Source organism: Phoxinus phoxinus, assembly GCF_949152265.1.
Source record: "Phoxinus phoxinus genome assembly, chromosome: 1".
Lineage (NCBI taxonomy): Eukaryota > Metazoa > Chordata > Actinopteri > Cypriniformes > Leuciscidae > Phoxinus > Phoxinus phoxinus.
In genome coordinates, this window is record NC_136876.1 from 18007538 (window position 1) to 18024061 (window position 16524).

Here is a 16524-nt window from a genome sequence, read left to right on the forward strand (position 1 = left end):
TTGTTAAGTCTCTTATGATCATCAATTTATTTATTTGATGCAGAAGACACAAGGCGTGAGTTGAAGTCAAAGTCATCCGATCCGTCTAGTGTGTGTTTAAATTAAAAAAACAATGGAATAGTTGCGCAGTGGAATGAAAAAACACGTTCTGTGTGGACGGCCCCTTAAAACTGTAATTTTGTGAAATATTACAATTGAATTTTTTTTAGATATTTTAAAATGTAAAACAGTTTGATTTGAAGAAGTTGACACTGAAAACAGTTTTGCTGCTTTTTTATATTTTTGTGGAAACTGATACACTTTTTTTCAGTTTTCTTAGATGAATAGAAAGTTGAAATCTTTTGAAAAATTTTGTAACAATGTAAAAGTCTCTGTCACTTTCGGTCAATTTAATTTGTTCTTGCTAAATTTCATTTTATTTTTATATATAAATATTACTGATCCCAAACTTTTGAATGGTTGTGTACATAAATGAAAAATATGAATCTGTGTTGGTTATTAATAAAAAAGCAAACATCTAGCTAACAATAATATTACATTCAGGTTATCTCTCTTTCTACTTTCCCCTGAATAAAAGTGTGAAAAACTCAAAAAGCTAGCTGACAGCCCAGCACTAATAAAACAAGATGGGGCTTTATTCTAAGACAAGATAACTAAACATCAAAGTCTGTCAAATGATACTTATTTGAGGGATTAATCTGGAGTTTTCATATCTAATGTATACACTGCCCTGCATAAGTTGCTGTCTGGATTTAAATAGGCAAAAGCTTAAGAGTCAGTGATTAGATCATTAATGCAGTGATTATTATGTTTCTAGCATGTTATATGTTTGCCATCAGTTCTTCTAACTCTAATTGATGAAGTGTGTAGCTTTTCATTTCTCAAACTTCCCTCATGTAGGAAGACACATCATGGCCATATTCCAGGATGATGATGATTCATTAGGCTCAAATTGTGTAATAATGTTTGTGAGGGAACATGAAGAATAATTTTCACACATGAATCGGCACCTCTGAGCCCAGACCTTAAATTCACTGAAAGTCTTTGGCATGTGCTGGAGGAGACTTTACAGAGTGCTGGACTCTAGCATTAGCGTACCTCTTAATGGAAATAAATAGTTTGATGTTATTAGTCAGTCTCACCTCCAGAAGTGTAAAGGAGAGGTGCAGGCAGCAGAAAGTCCATCTTATCCTTCAGATCATCCTCATTTTCCTTTTCCCATTGAGATCCTATTTGTTTCCATAAATCCTCAGCAAGAGACCTGGATAAATTAATTTAAAATCACAAAATCATAATTTTTAACAGGAAAGGACTAAAGGACTAAACGTTTGGGCTCATTAAACATTAAAATAAGCAGCAATTATTTTAAACTGTAATATTTCCCAATACTACTGTTTTACAGAATTCTTTTCAAATAAATGCATCCTTACCAAGTCTTACAAACCCCAAACGTGTACATAAGTAGCTGTGTTTCAATATGACCATTTTTATGAGCATTTTGGGATATCGTTTAAAAAAAAAACACTGGAAGGAAACACCAAGATGTGGATAAATTCAAAAAATGTGCATACAGTTTATGTCTGATAAGAAGACGTGCATTTTCATGACATTTAGAGTCCTGGAAAACACCGTTATTATGACTGTGCATTTGTTCTCACCTGATTTCAGGGATCTCATCACTGAGACTGCTCAAAAGCAGCGGGATAAGCTTGTGGAAGTATGAATATCTGTCCGGCAGGTGGAGGAGCCAATCGCCCACGACTACGGTAACGGCCTTCCTCACCTGCACAGATTAGCACAACAATAAATCATTCCCTTGTGGAATACATAATCTTGTAAAATAGGAATTATATCTCATATTTAGCAGAAGAACTTCTTGGAAAGATATCAAAGACAAGCGATTTATTATATAGCGCATCAATCAACAAGCCTAAGTGCTGCCAGCTTACCCGTGGCGAGTCGTCAAACAATCTCTGAGCCAAGTGGGACAAAACGTCATCTACATTTTTGCCAGCGCTGTGCCGGATGACCGCGCCAGTGGCCTGTGTGGCAGAAACTCTCACTTGGGAATGCTGGTGGGAAATAGTCTGCAACAGAGGCTTCAGAAGACTCTCAGCCTGCAGGTGAAAATGATCTGGGCAAAGATAGATGGACAGAAACTTGCACGTTATCATCTCCACTGTGTCTGTCTATGATTGTTTAATTGATATATGAAGATCTTAATAAGCTGGTTCATTTGTGATTGGTGAGGTTGAGATACAGTCACAGTGATATGGATCTGCATCTACTGTGATTGAGATAATGCATATGGATAAATAATTTAAGGTTGAGTAATATGTCTGCTTAGATTCATTATACAGGAGTTAAGTGGCAAACTGGCCTTAGAAGTGTTGTGTATATACTAGGGGTGTAACTAACGATACCCTAATGTCACGATTCGATACATATCACGATATTGAACTCACAATACGATATTATATTGCAACACTCCAAGACCTATTGTTAAAGGTTAACAACAAATGTACTGTTGATTAAAATGCTGAATTTGATTTTACATTGTGGGTGTAAATTAATAGGCTTGGACTTGGTGCTGATAACCCAATGCACAGGACAATGGAGACACCAGAATATAAATATGAATGATTCTGAAGCTGAAAACAGAATTATTTTAGATGAATATGATTGCACTCTGCATAAACAGGTGTATGGAAAAAGAAGATATAAAGGAGTGGGTGGAAGTTGAACCCTGGAGGAGATCAGACAGGTAACTTATGGTATGGGGGGATGCGGGATGGGGGACTACTTGCAGTAACGTTAGTCCAAACGTCAAGGCATTTCACTGATAAAAGGCATCAGTCTGGCCATTTTACCATGACAACCAACAACATACATACATAAGGCCAGTTTACTATATAATGAATCCAAACAAACACACTGCTATACAAATGACAAATGAAAGTGAATTTATGCATAATATACTGTATCTCAACTGTCTTTTGAAGCACATCAACAGCTTGAGGGCCACACTTACCAGGAACACACTGTGCAAAACTGATGGTGCATCTACAGCTCTCTTTCCTGACTTCAGGGAAGGGATCCGTGATAGTTCTCTGCAGGATGTTTATCATGTCATCCAGGTAGGGAGCAAGTTGTCTGCCGCACACCTCCACCACCAGAGACAGCATCTCCATCATAGCCAGTCTGAGCTCCTCCGCCGGCTCCAGGATCTCCTTCCCCCCGAGCCTCTGCGCCAGGGCGGGCATGAGATAGGGCAGAGAGTCTTCTGGTTTGGGGACAGATCTGATAAACCCTGTGATGATCTGAATAGTAGAGTCCCTGCATGTCTCCGCAGGATCTGACAGACTTTTCAGCAGCGCTTTCAGCAAACCGGCGAAAAGCTCCTGAAGCGCACCGCTGGACAAGCGCTGCTCGATTGTGTCTCTCTTCACCGCTTCTAGAGCTCGTTTTCTGGCGCTTTTATTATCCTCGTTTAAACAGTTTAAGTGGCGAGCCAGAGATTTTAAAACATCCGCTGCAGCTCGATCATCACCGGCGGTCGCCATTGCTCCTTCACGTGTGTTGATGTTGTGGCTGGTTGTCATGGCGGTTGTTGCCACTACGACGGTAGATTGCGACAGTTCAGGTGGCTTTGCGGTAGATGAACATTCAAAACAGTTTAACTTTATTTTATTTATTTTACTATGGTACAATATTTTTCACGACGAAATAATAGACAGATAATAATAAATAGAGGTAATGATTTGTTATGAGATGGTGGGTGGCGTATATAGACATATAAATTTTAATCAGATTCTGTATTTGACAATCCACATCACTACACTTGCCTCTAAGCAGTTTGAATAATAACGACATGAATAATATAAGAAAAATTAGCTTATTATAAAATCATGCATTTTTTTATGTTTGCCACATGAGGTTTGCCAAAAATGGACACATGCACTGTCATCTCTTCAGGGTTTTTTTATAGCAAGCAAAATGACAATAGTGCACATAGTACCTCTTTTACACACAGGATCTAGAAGGTGTTTTTTTTTTTTGAAAAAAGAAGACATGTTTGTAGAGGTCAGGGTCTATGATCCATAGATATGTATAGAAAGCTAGATGGCTTACCGGCGCTGTGAGCCAATGGGACCCGACGACGTCACACGGCGGCCATTTTAGGACAGGTCCGCTCGTCCAGTTATAACATTAAAGTCTATTGTGCATGTAGTGCTGAAATAACTATATCTTGCTCAATTTTCAACCGATTTTCAAACGGCTTGGTGTGTCATAAACGTCAGGGATGCGGCTATTTAACTGAATACTGCATACATTCAAAACGTGAAGCTACAATTTAAACATCGGCATCAGCACAAATCATAGCCACGTTAATAAGGTTTGTAATAAACCAAACCGTTTGTAAATCCGTCAAGAATTCAGCAAGTTACGAGCATTTGTCACTCACCTTCCGTCCACAGCAGCAGGGAGCAGCAGCGCAGTCACCTGACCTAAGATGGCCGCCAAGTTGACGACACAGCTGACTCCGCCTTGAGCCATCTAGCCTTTATACATGTCTATGCTATGATCCACAAAACTTGAGTGCTGTTCTGGATGACGCACAGACCCACAATGACGCTGATTGGCTGAAACAGGAGATGATTCAAAATAAATAAAAAGCTCTAAATAAACTAAAGTAATCTCAACCAATTAACATCTACATGACAGTTATATGTCTTTTCTGTTTTTATTTTATTTAAATTACATATTTTATTAATGTCAGTGTCAGTGTCCAATCGCGAGACGGATTGACGTCACAGCGCTCGCGAGCAGGAGGACCAAACAAGCAACATCCCAGAGCGCGAGCCTTGCATCTCCGCCTCATAACGGTAAGCCAAATCGACATTAAATACTGTGCGACACACGCGACTGTTTTCAGCTTATATACCGATAGATGTGATTTCTAAGAGAATACATGACTAAAACCATTTATACACCGCATAGGTTTATATTCTGAAGCGAATGAGCTGTGATAAAAACGTAAACAGGTGATCACAGAGAGATGCTCGAGCGCTCCGCAGACAAACCGACGCCTCGTGTTTCACGCACGACTGAATGCGGTATCGGTTTCGTGAACGTATAGGTCGAGAATGAGGATTGATGCTTCAGTTGCTGATGATTTTTGGATGTTTGATGTGAATCAATGGCGGAAGTGAAATGTAAATGTGTAACATCCATGCAGAAGAATGGCCTATATCATCATTATGAATGGCCTATATGTCACCATTATGATTCTATCTATCTATCTATCTATCTATCTATCTATCTATCTATCTATCTATCTATCTATCTATCTATCTATCTATCTATCTATCTATCTATGCATGTATGTAACTGTCAATCAACCTATCTATAGGTTGATGTACACTGACAGTTACATAAATGCATATTGAATACAGTGGATTTTTCTAGTCACTCAACAGTCAAACAATATTATTTGAGAGAATAACACACAGAGACTTGAGAAAGAATATCTCTCCTCGTCCCCCCTCCTGCTCTTTTCTCCTGCGGCAGAGATAGAAGATAAGATGGCCACCTCCTCCAATCTGGAAGAAGATGAAAGTCTGAAAGGCTGTGAGGTTTTCGTGCAGAAACACAACATACAGCAGATCCTCAAAGAGTGCATCGTCAACCTGTGCATCGCCAAGCCCGAGCGGCCTATGAAGTTCCTGCGGGAACACTTCGAGAAGCTGGAGAAGGTGCGTTACTCTTACTCTGTTTGCTCTGCTGGTGATGTGTTTGTATAAGTTATGAATTTGCGTCGGAAAGGGTGATGGTTGGGGATCACAACGGATGTGCCTTCATTCCCATGGAGCTGGGGAAGCAGGAGCTGGAGAGTTATTGAGATCATCGCTGTCCCATTTGGCTTGGCTCTTAACCTCAGCATGCTCCGGGGGGATGATCCTGTAATGAACATTGCTTTGGAAAAAAGTCTGGCTGAATTCACTGTTAGTGTATTCATTGTTAATGAATGCCTTCGCCTTCCCTCAAACATCCATGATCATTTGCTGTCATTGTGTTAGCGTTCATGGTGAGATTGATTCTCTTTATGTCTTATTTGTTGACAAGTGCACCACAATAGAAAGGATATTAATTATTTTTAGGATTAATTGCAGGTTTTAGAATGAGAAGTCGTTGGTCGCTTATTTGATCTGTTCCTGTGTGTGAATTGAGTGGACAGCATACACTTACTGTAGGCAGTGGCACTTTATCAGGATCTGTGAAAAATCTATGAAGTTCTTGAAATTTTGTAAGGCTTATATAGTTTTACAGTGATTCTCAAAATGTTTTGACTACAAGGCCTCTCATTGTTGGCAACAGTATTCAAAAGTTTAAGGATAAGAATAAAAAAAAATTTTTTTACTCATAATTTCTACCTGATTAAATATTTCAGAGCTTGGAATAACTACAAAATATATATAATCATTATATACCCATGGCATTTACATGTATATATATATATATATATATATATATATATATATATATATATAGTAGTCAACATTTGAAGTGGATCTAAAAAGTTGATCAAAGTTGTCCTAAGACAAGAACAGGTATTGTTCAAAATTCATGTAGCCTATAACTTTGATGAAAGGTTTTTTGATCCACCTCAAATGTTGACTACTATATATATACTTTTCAAATCACACTTCTAAAATTAATTAAAATTAAATAATTTTAAGTCGTCTTGAGGCCCTCTTATGGGCTGCATTTATTTGTATAAAAAACATATTTTTGTTTTCTATTTGAATATGTTTCAAATGTTATTTATGTGATGCATCATGCAAAGCTGAATTTTTTTTGCATTATTACTCCAGACTTCATTGTCACATGATCCTTCAGAAATCATTATTGATATGATGATTTGATGCTCAAGAAATATTTCTGATTATTATCAATGTTAAAAAAAGCTGTGCTGTTTAGTATTCACGTGAAAAAGAAACTGTGCATTTAGATTACTTGCTGAAAAATGGTTCATTTCTTTATTTCACAAAGAAAAAAAACAATAACAGTAGTGTAGTGTACTTACTTTATGTAAAGAAGTGTAAAGACCTGGAATCATCAACAATCCCGTTCCCCCAGTAGACAATTAGGAGGCATGCTGATGCTGTTTGATGTTGTTGCCCGATCTTAGATTACACGGATCTTATGAACGTCACAGCAGTCATACGTTTAGCTGGAGGTGCCAGTAACCGCATCCACACTCAGCAGCAACTGAACATCTTCTTTGATCATGTGCTCTAGGAACAACAGGCTTTTTCATACCCGCAGATGCTTGGGGCTTGGGCTTTTGTTAGGAATGGGCTTCTGCTGAGCTTCTGCTGGTTTAGGTAGAGCATCAAACAGCCGATGGGATTGTGTATTCATAAGACGTGATCAGATGGGCTGATTTTGTGCTCGGAACAAGAGAACGACTGTCCTTGTCTTCTCCTCATGACGCATGTTCAGCGATAGCTTGTGTTTTTGAGGTTATTTAGTGTCATCGTAGTTTTGAGCCGCTGGGTGAACGATGTTTACTGACCCACTTGCATTTTAGTCATAGATGAATTTCTCTCTCTCTCTCTCTCTCTCTCTCTCTCTCTCTCTCTCTCTCTCTCTCTCTCTCTCTCTCTCTCTCTCTCTCTCTCTCTCTCTCTCTCTCTCTCTCTCTCTCTCTCTCTCTCTCTCTCTCTCTCTCTCTCTCTCTCTCTCTCTGTCTGGCACCTTCTGTTCATTTCGAAAGATGAAAATCCACGGGCTGCTAAAGGATACGCACTCCTGACCCTATGAGTGTGTCGGATTAAAATCGACATGTAGGGCACAAGTCAACTTCTATATCAATAGAAATGAAAGCTTCTAATGATATAAGATTCTTAGTGATCAAGTCCATTTTTAGATTGGCATCGACCAATAACGTGACCTCTTGTCCAGTTAACAAAAGTAGTATTTTGCTCATGTAGCCTACCAGTTTTTTTTGTCAATCATATTGTAAATAAAAAATAAAAATTACCCTAAAATTGAAATTCTGTCAACATTTACTCACAAGGGTGTTGTTCCAAACCCGTGAGACTTTTATAAATCTTTGCAAGACAAAAGAAGATTAAATTTTTTTTTAAATCTGAATCAGTTTTGTACTTTCCATTGACAGTCCATGCAACTACCACTTTGACACTTCAGTTCATAAAGAGGTCATAAAACTAATCCATATGAATTGAGTGGTTTAGTCAACTTTTTTTTTTTTTGGTGAAGAGTCTTGATCACTTTATAATGATGAACAGATTTAATTTAGGCTTTTATTCACATTGATCAGCGGACATAAACAGAAGCTCAATTGAACCTGCTTGACACGTCGCGAGAACATATAGGTTCTTGCGGAAGCTCAAACGTGCTGCGTATTACGAGAATGAACCTCATTGAATATGAATAAAATTCATGAATAAAAGCCTAAATTCAATCTGTTCATCATATAAAAGCGATCGAGTCTCTTCAGAAAATTTGGACTAAACCGCTCAATTCATATAGATTAGTTTTACGATCTCTTTGTGAACTTTTTGAAACGTCAAAGCTGTAGTTGTGCAGCTGTCAATGGAGGAAAAGAAATCCCTCAGAGTTTATTAAAATGATCTTCATTTGTGTTCCAACGATGAACAAAAGTCTTACGGGTTTGGAACAACATGAGGGCGAGTAATCAATGACGGGATTTTCATTTTTGGGTGAACTATCCATTTAAGCCCATTCAAAGTTTGGGGTCAGTGTGTTTTTTATTTTTTTAAGAAATTAGTACTTTTATTCAGCTAGAATGCATTAAATTGATCAAAAGTGACAGTAAATACAATTATAATGTTACATTTATGTTAAGATTTCTATTTCAAATAAATGCTTCACAGATTTCAGAGCACATTTGGACTCTTGATGTGTTATTTCATGGACAGGCCTGTTGATGGCTGTCTAAAGCTTTGGAGAGAGCTTGTGTGTGTTTTGTGTGTGGCATGTGCCCAGCTGTTCCTTTGCATCTGCCTGCCTTCACTTTGGTATTTGTGTCTTGGGATGTTTCAGAGGCAGATGTTTATGCCATTTTACAAACACTTTATCTTTTATATCCTGTAAAAGTTTTAATTGTAAAATTAACAGACTGATATCAGATTTATAGAGGATATAATACCAGAGAGTGACTCAGGCAAGTAAGTAACCACATAAAAATGCACTAAAACCACTCATATAATATTCACACACACGCTAAATATATTATACACACACTCACCTGCCACTTTATTAGGTACATCTTGCTAGTACTGGGTTGGAGTGGACCTCGCTTTTGCCTTCAGAACTGCCTTAACTCTTCGTGGCATAGATTCAACAATGTGCTGGATACATCCCTTAGAGATTCTGGTCCATATTGACATGATAGCATCACACTGTTGCTGCAGATTTGTTGGCTGCACATCCATGATGTAAATCTCCCGTTCCACCACATCCCAAAAGTGCTCTACTGGATTGCGATTTGGTGAATGTGGAGGCCAATTGAGTATAGTGAACTCATTGTATTGTTAAAAAGAAAACAGTTTGACATGATTTGAGCTTTGTGGCGTGTTATCCTGCTGGAAGTTGACATCAGAAGATGATACACTGTGGTCATAAAGGGATGGACATGGCCAGCAGCAATACTCAGGTAGGCTGTGGTGTTTAAGCAATGATTAGTTGGTATTAAAGGGTCCAAAGTGTGCCAAGAAAATATCCCCCAAACCATTACACCAGCAGCCGTTGATACAAAGCAGGACGGATCCATGCTTTCATGTTGTTTACGCCTAATTCTGACCCGACCATCTGAATGTCACAGCAGTCCAGGCAACATTCTGTTGTCCAATTTTGGTGAGTCTGTGCGAATTGTAGCCTCAGTTTCCTGTTCGAATGCTAGGCACGCACTATAAGATATTAGGGGCGATTTTGGACCGATTTCTCCCCTTCCGACAGTCCCATGTAAAGTCCCGATTATCTTGATGGTTCTATAGATTATCTTATCAGATTTTCCTGTGGTGTGAGGTGTGTTAAGAGTGACTGAATCTGCTCGGAAGAACGTTGGAGCCGAAGAATCCTGTTGTGTGGGGGAACCCTGAGGACAAATTCGCGTACGCGCTCTGGAAAAGTGAATCCTGTGAAACGAAACAATAGCCAATCAGAAAGCGAGCTGATGGAAGACTCGCCTCCAGCTCTCACTGTAACATGTAAACTCCATGTTCACACCGTCACCACGACTTCATCTAAACAATTTACTTTTTTTTGTTTTTTACTTTTTTTTTGCAAATTTTCTGTAAAAACGGTCCATACACTATAAGCGTCATTCTCCTTGCAAGTTGTCCGCCCTGTTTGTTTACTTTAAAGTCACGTTTGGTGCTAGAGATATTTTGCGAGATTTCCCGTGTTCACAGGCAGATTTGTGTGTGTTGTGCTTTCCTGATTACATCGCTGCACTCCACACACTAAAAGAACAAATCGGTATATTAGCGTATTCACCATATCCCCCAGAGTTAGATAAGTCCATACATACCCTTCTCATCTCCGTGCGTGCCGTAACTCTGTCTGACGCACCCACCGCTAGCCTAGCTTAGCACAAAGACTGGAGGTAAACGGCTCCAGCTAGCATACTGCTCCTAATAAGTGACAAAATAACGGCAACATTTTCCTATTTACATGTTGTGATTTGTATAGTCACAGCGTGTACAAATAACACGGTCACATGAGACACAGCAATCTTCTAACCGTATACATACTGGGAACTATATTCTCAGAAGGCGAAGCACTGCTACTTGGGCGGTGGTTATAACGAGTGGTTATTTGAGTTACTGTTGCCTTTCTATCAGCTCAAACCAGTTTGGTCTCCTCTGACCTCTGGCATCATCAAGGCATTTTCACACACAGAGCCGTCGCTCACGGGCTATTTTCTCTTCTTCAGACCATTCTCTGTAAACCCTAGAGATGGTTGTGCATGGAAATCCCAGTAGATCAGCAGTTTCTGAAATACTCAGACCAGCCTGTCTGGCACCAACAACCTTTCTTTCCCATTCTGATGCTCAGTTTGAACTTCAGCAGATCGTGTTGACCATGTCTACATGACTTAATGCATTGATTTGCCTCCATGTGATTGGCTGATTAGATATTTGCATTAACGAGCAGTTGAACAGGTGTACATAAAGAAGTGGCTTGTGAGTGTAGTTTTATAATAAATATTTATTTAGTAAGTAATCAATATGTGGATTAATACTGACGTGCGTGTGTATTTGTGTATATTGCATATACATGTACTGTATACATATGTATATACAAATTTATATTTTACATATGATAACATATTCATCATATATAGTATGTTTACACAATAAATATATAAATGAATATTACATATGTCCAGTAATGTACCGTAAGACTGTGTGTAGCCTCTCTGACTGGTTGTCTCATGGACACACACATCATTTGTGCTGTGGCATGCAGCTTCATTGTTCTTCCCTCTTTCATACGGGAGTCTTTCACTGTCTCTCTCTCACTCTGCCAGTGAAATCTCAGTGCTGTTGTGTCTGCTGTCTGTGCTCACAGTAGGTTTCGGTCTTTTAGATACATTCGATTTTATTATCTGTAATCGTGATTTTTTTAATGGTAGCTTTACCGTCTCTGTCTGCTGTTTTAACTTTGCACAGGTTTTTGCGTGTCGTGTGTGATGAGGATGAAAAATCCAGCCCTTCATTAGATGGTTACAATCCTCTCGATGTTTTCAAATGGATGTCTAATCATATGCATCATTCACTTCCTCTCTCCACAGGAAGAATGCAAGCAGATCATGGCCCGCCAGAAGTCAAACTCGCAGTCAGACTCTCACGATGATGAAGTGTCTCCTCCTCCTCCAAACCCAGTGGTGAAGGCCAGGCGGCGGAGAGGTGGAGTCAGTGCTGAAGTCTACACAGAGGAGGATGCCGTCAGCTACGTCAGAAAGGTTCATAAAAATTGAAGTTAAATTTGCATTATTTTCAAACACCCTGTTTTGGATTCTGCCCTTCAGTACTAAACCAGATTCAACACCACGTCTTTTTTTTCATTATAGATGACTAAAATTGGCATTAACAATATATTTGACTTCTATAATGTGGTATTTCTGAGTTAAATGGAATATTCAGTTGGAAATAATACAGGATGGGACGTGGATAGTATTTGATTATATGGAAATGTTACTGAATACGTTCACTGAATTGTTCACAATAACACCAGGAACATTTGCTGTGATCGTAATTAAGCACCAGTGTTATTTTTGTGTTATTTATGTACTATTATAATATTTACTATTATGAACTTGCTTTTATTTTATATATTTATATTTAGCTTTAATTTATTTTATTTTAGTTCTTAATATTATGTATTAACTTATTTATTTCAGTTATTTCCTAAGGCAAGTTTTTTTAAGATTAAGTTTTTCTTTTAATAATTAAACGTATTATATATTTTAGTTCAGCTTCATTTCAATTAACAAAAATGATTTGTAATAGTTTTATTTGATGATAATAGACTTAAGACTTAAAAATTAGTGGCAATTTGATAAGGCACAAATGATAACTAAAGATAAAATGATAACATATGAGAGGTCTTTGTACCATTAAAACATCCTGCAAGTTTCCTAGCTTAAAATGTTCTCCTCATTATAAACAAAGCATTTATTTAATCAAGTCTCCAAAAATGGCTCGTTTTGATATTGCGGGATCTGACATCACATTTCCAAATACATTTGCAAATGCCTGCCTCCAGAGCAAGACATTGACAAATAGTTATACATCATGACACTTGCCTACACTGGATGTGAGCGTTGCGTCAAAAACCAATAGAAACCCATTATAATCACGGAGGCCGTCTACACTGGATACAGTATATAAATGCATGCTCAGTTTCGGACATAATCCTGGCACGCAACGCGAGTCTTTTAACAATAGGAAAAAATTGGAGGAGTGAAAGAACGTTCGCTTTTAAACAACTCATTTGCATCTCTGTGCTAACTTCAGAAGATTACCAGTGTCAGGAACAAGTGGATGGTTCATTTTAATGACGTGTCGGAGGATTATATGTTTGTTCGGAGCATTTTATTTTGTAAACGAGGCACAGGGAGTTTGCAAAGAAACTTTTGTTGAAAGTGTATTATATCTGACAGCAACTGCACAAACCGTAAGTAAACGATTTCATAATGCGTTGTCTGTAAATGACGGTTTTATATGAATAATGTTTTTCAAACATTTACTCGGATGCAGTAGCAAGTGGGCGTTGATACTGTTTCCTATGCAGTGACATTAGCCGACTTTGTTAACAACATTATAATACATTTTTAAAGAACACTTACAATCCATGTTATGACCCCTTTAATTACCACAAACCCTAAGTACTAAACATCGGTGCATAACACGTCCCGCATCATTTGTGTTACAGTATGAACGTGAATGAGTCCTCAAATCATGGGCATTGTTGAGAAGAGGTGTACTATTAATTCTCTAAGCAATCAGAGTTACATATCTGCCTTGTGTATGATAAAACGGGTGAAGAAAAGGTGATCAGAATATCATAGTGACTTGAGGTTGGGCTCACATTTTGTAGTAAAAATATGCAAATGTCGTTAGATATTATTTTGCAGAAACTTCAAAATGCCAGGAAAACCCTACACTTAATCTAGTAACTTATTGTTTTCTTTGGTTATAGGTTATTCCAAAGGACTACAAGACAATGACCGCCCTGGCCAAAGCCATCTCTAAGAATGTGCTGTTTGCCCACCTAGATGACAACGAGAGAAGGTAAGTGCTCGTCGTCTCAGGTAGTTTGTTATCAGGTGTATTAAGTCACACACCAGGCTATTCCGTATCATGAAGTCTTTCTTATGAATCGGGTCATGTTGTTTCCAGCTGGTTTCTGGTTGTCAGCACGGGTCTTGTGTGCGTTTAGCGGGGTGAGGGTGTGAGTCGTGTCAGAGGGGCTTGTGGAGTGGCCACTGTATTCGCTCTGTTGCTCTCGTCACCATGGCAACTTGCGTCGAAATAAAACAAGGCATTGTGTCTGACACTAGTGGAAAGTGTGTTTTAATGTGGGTGTGGGGAAATTGTGTTGCGTGGATTGTTGGCTTTCGAGTCGGGGAGATGCCACAAACCCTAAACAACAACGAGAAGAAAAACGCCTCTCCCAGTCTACCAGGAATTTCGCTCAGGTTGCTCCGTCTTTGTGCACGGAATACAGTTTCACTGCTGAGGAGAATCCATTATGCATACAGATCCACCATGAAGGGAACAAACTCTCAGCTTTCTGCTTTCAAACCCTCTATGAGAACACACGAAACTCCCCAAAACATCCAGCACTCAGCTGGAAATTCACCACACTTATTATCAGGCTTCCTTGCCAGGAGCTGCAGATGCATGCTATCGTGTTTTAAGATTGATAGCTTTTTTGTTTAGTTTTTTTGGCTGTTCGGAATATATTACAGTCACTATTTATCAGAATTCTAGGCAAATTTAGTGGGAAAAGACTGATTATATTGTACATCATCTTAAGACTTTAAGGCCTATGTTGTCATTTTTCTTTTTCCGACTCAGATTTGTGGAGAACATTAACATTGTTTCCATGGCGACGGAATAGCACAATGTCCAATAATCTGCATGTGTGTCTGTGATGCTGTCAAAGCAACATGCTTGACGTGTGCAAACCGAGGTGCAGCCGACTCTGCAGTATATGGTAAATAACAGGAAAATGACATTATTTCAGGGTTATTTCATTTTGGTCTGACATGCTGCAGATGCACCGTGCAGTTCTCTACGCTTGCAGCGACTTTAACTAGAACAAATAAAGACTTTAATTAGAAATAATAGAAGATTTTCAAGGTCAGTATGACTTTTCTTTTATGAAAGTATCACTTTCACCCCTATTATGGTATTTTAAAGGTTCCTGATTTTGTTTATTAGGTCTTCTACAATAAATTTCAATGCATCAAAGGTTCACATGATATACATCACCTCATTTCTCATTGCACTCATTTCTCAAAAACTCTGAAAGCGGTTTGTTCGACAATCTGGTCTCTAAACTCCTCCTTTCCCTCCCTTTAGGAGACACTAACTTTATTTGTCGTGCACTTTGATCTTTGAAGCTTTGCAGACCTTTTACATTCACAAACCGCTAAATTACACACTGCATGACGGGTAATATCTGAAAAACATAATAGGAGCACTTTAAAGTGATCACATGTGACAGTAAAGACTAAAGAATCCAGTTTTTCTTTCTTCGTATTTATCACGAAAATATAAAGCAGCACTGTTCTCAACATTGATAATCAGAAATGGTTCTTGAGCAGCAAATCAGCATATCAGAATGATTTCTGAAGGATTATGTCATGTGACACTGAAGAGTGGAGTAATGATGCTGAAAATTCAGCTTTGATCACAGGGATATATAACATTGAGTTGTTTGAAATTTTAATAATATTTCATTTTGCAATATTACAAATAAATGCAGCCCGGGGCTGCACAATATATTGAATTTATCGAAATGTCGCAAATGTATATATCGCAATATGCATATCGCAACAGCTTGCAAAAAATGGGGTCATGAACAAAAGTTCAAAAGACAAAGTTTTTTTAATCTTTAATAAGTATCAGGATATATTTAATTCATACAGTGAAAACTAAGCAATGTTTTATTTTTATATTTTATGATTCAGAATCTTTTATTAAATAGACCTAATGTAGGATAACCTGAAGCCCTGTGGTTTACACTGATGTTAAAATAACACTTCTTATGCTACAGTAAAACACTGATGTTCACTTTCAGAAGTTATAAGGATGTTTTCTTGTCATTAAAAGAATGTGAAACACGTGTAGGTTATATAATTTGTAAATATATTTTAAAGATAATTTAAGTTTATTTTACACACTTTAAGGAAGCATCATCGTATCGCATAATGAATATCGCATTATTTAAGGAGTTATCGCATATCGCATTTTTCTTCAATATCGCACAGCCCTAAGCCCGGGTGAGCATAAGAGTCTTCTTTCAAAAATGTTTTGAATGGTAATGTTTTTTTTAAATGCATTTTACCTATCTTGACCTATAGCCACTAGGCTACTACAATCCCAAGTGTGCACTGTGCAGTAAACTCAAAACAGCATACACCAGCTAAAGTGGTGTCCTAGGTTCATATGCTTTGCAAATGTAAGCATCATTGTCACCACTGGCACAGATTTGCCTGTTCGCTCTCGCAGGGGTTCACACATATGGCCATATATAGAACATAGCGTCTTGTTATGATCACTGGATGTGTCACTACCACTGGAGTTAAACATTACAGCTAGATGGCAGATATTGTAAGGGAGTATCTGGCATGTGGTATAGCCCACCCTAGGGCCCACCCTACAGGTTATTTGTTGTCTAGTGTGGTTTTGTTGCCATGGCAAATAAAAGCAGTTACCTCATGGTGGCATGGGAATA

At 38.3% G+C, this 16524-nt stretch overlaps 2 protein-coding genes across 7 annotated transcripts in view; one reads left to right on the forward strand and one right to left on the reverse strand.

Annotated features, from left to right (window-relative positions):
• Positions 1 to 4539, reverse strand: part of dnaaf5 (dynein axonemal assembly factor 5) — a 39380-nt gene extending 34841 nt beyond the window's left edge. The window contains exons 1-5 of one of the 4 annotated variants that reach the window (XM_079614805.1): positions 4132 to 4522; positions 3032 to 3647; positions 1950 to 2134; positions 1659 to 1783; positions 1143 to 1261 (exon numbers count right to left, since the gene is read on the reverse strand). In XM_079614805.1, coding sequence (XP_079470931.1) covers positions 1143 to 1261; positions 1659 to 1783; positions 1950 to 2134; positions 3032 to 3602 — 1000 coding nt within the window. In that variant the 5' untranslated portion in view covers positions 3603 to 3647; positions 4132 to 4522. Of the gene's footprint in view, positions 1 to 1142; positions 1262 to 1658; positions 1784 to 1949; positions 2135 to 3031; positions 3662 to 4131 lie in introns of those variants that run through there. The other 3 variants (XM_079614806.1, XM_079614808.1, XM_079614807.1) reach the window with 3 other exon arrangements.
• Positions 4540 to 4695: 156 nt separating this feature from the next.
• Positions 4696 to 16524, forward strand: part of prkar1b (protein kinase, cAMP-dependent, regulatory, type I, beta) — a 56926-nt gene continuing 45097 nt past the window's right edge. Inside the window, exons 1-4 of one of the 3 annotated variants that reach the window (XM_079615546.1) lie at positions 4696 to 4886; positions 5572 to 5756; positions 11849 to 12019; positions 13759 to 13850. In XM_079615546.1, the coding sequence (XP_079471672.1) occupies positions 5586 to 5756; positions 11849 to 12019; positions 13759 to 13850 (434 nt within the window). In that variant the 5' untranslated portion in view covers positions 4696 to 4886; positions 5572 to 5585. Of the gene's footprint in view, positions 4887 to 5571; positions 5757 to 11546; positions 11625 to 11848; positions 12020 to 13758; positions 13851 to 16524 lie in introns of those variants that run through there. The other 2 variants (XM_079615547.1, XM_079615548.1) reach the window with 2 other exon arrangements.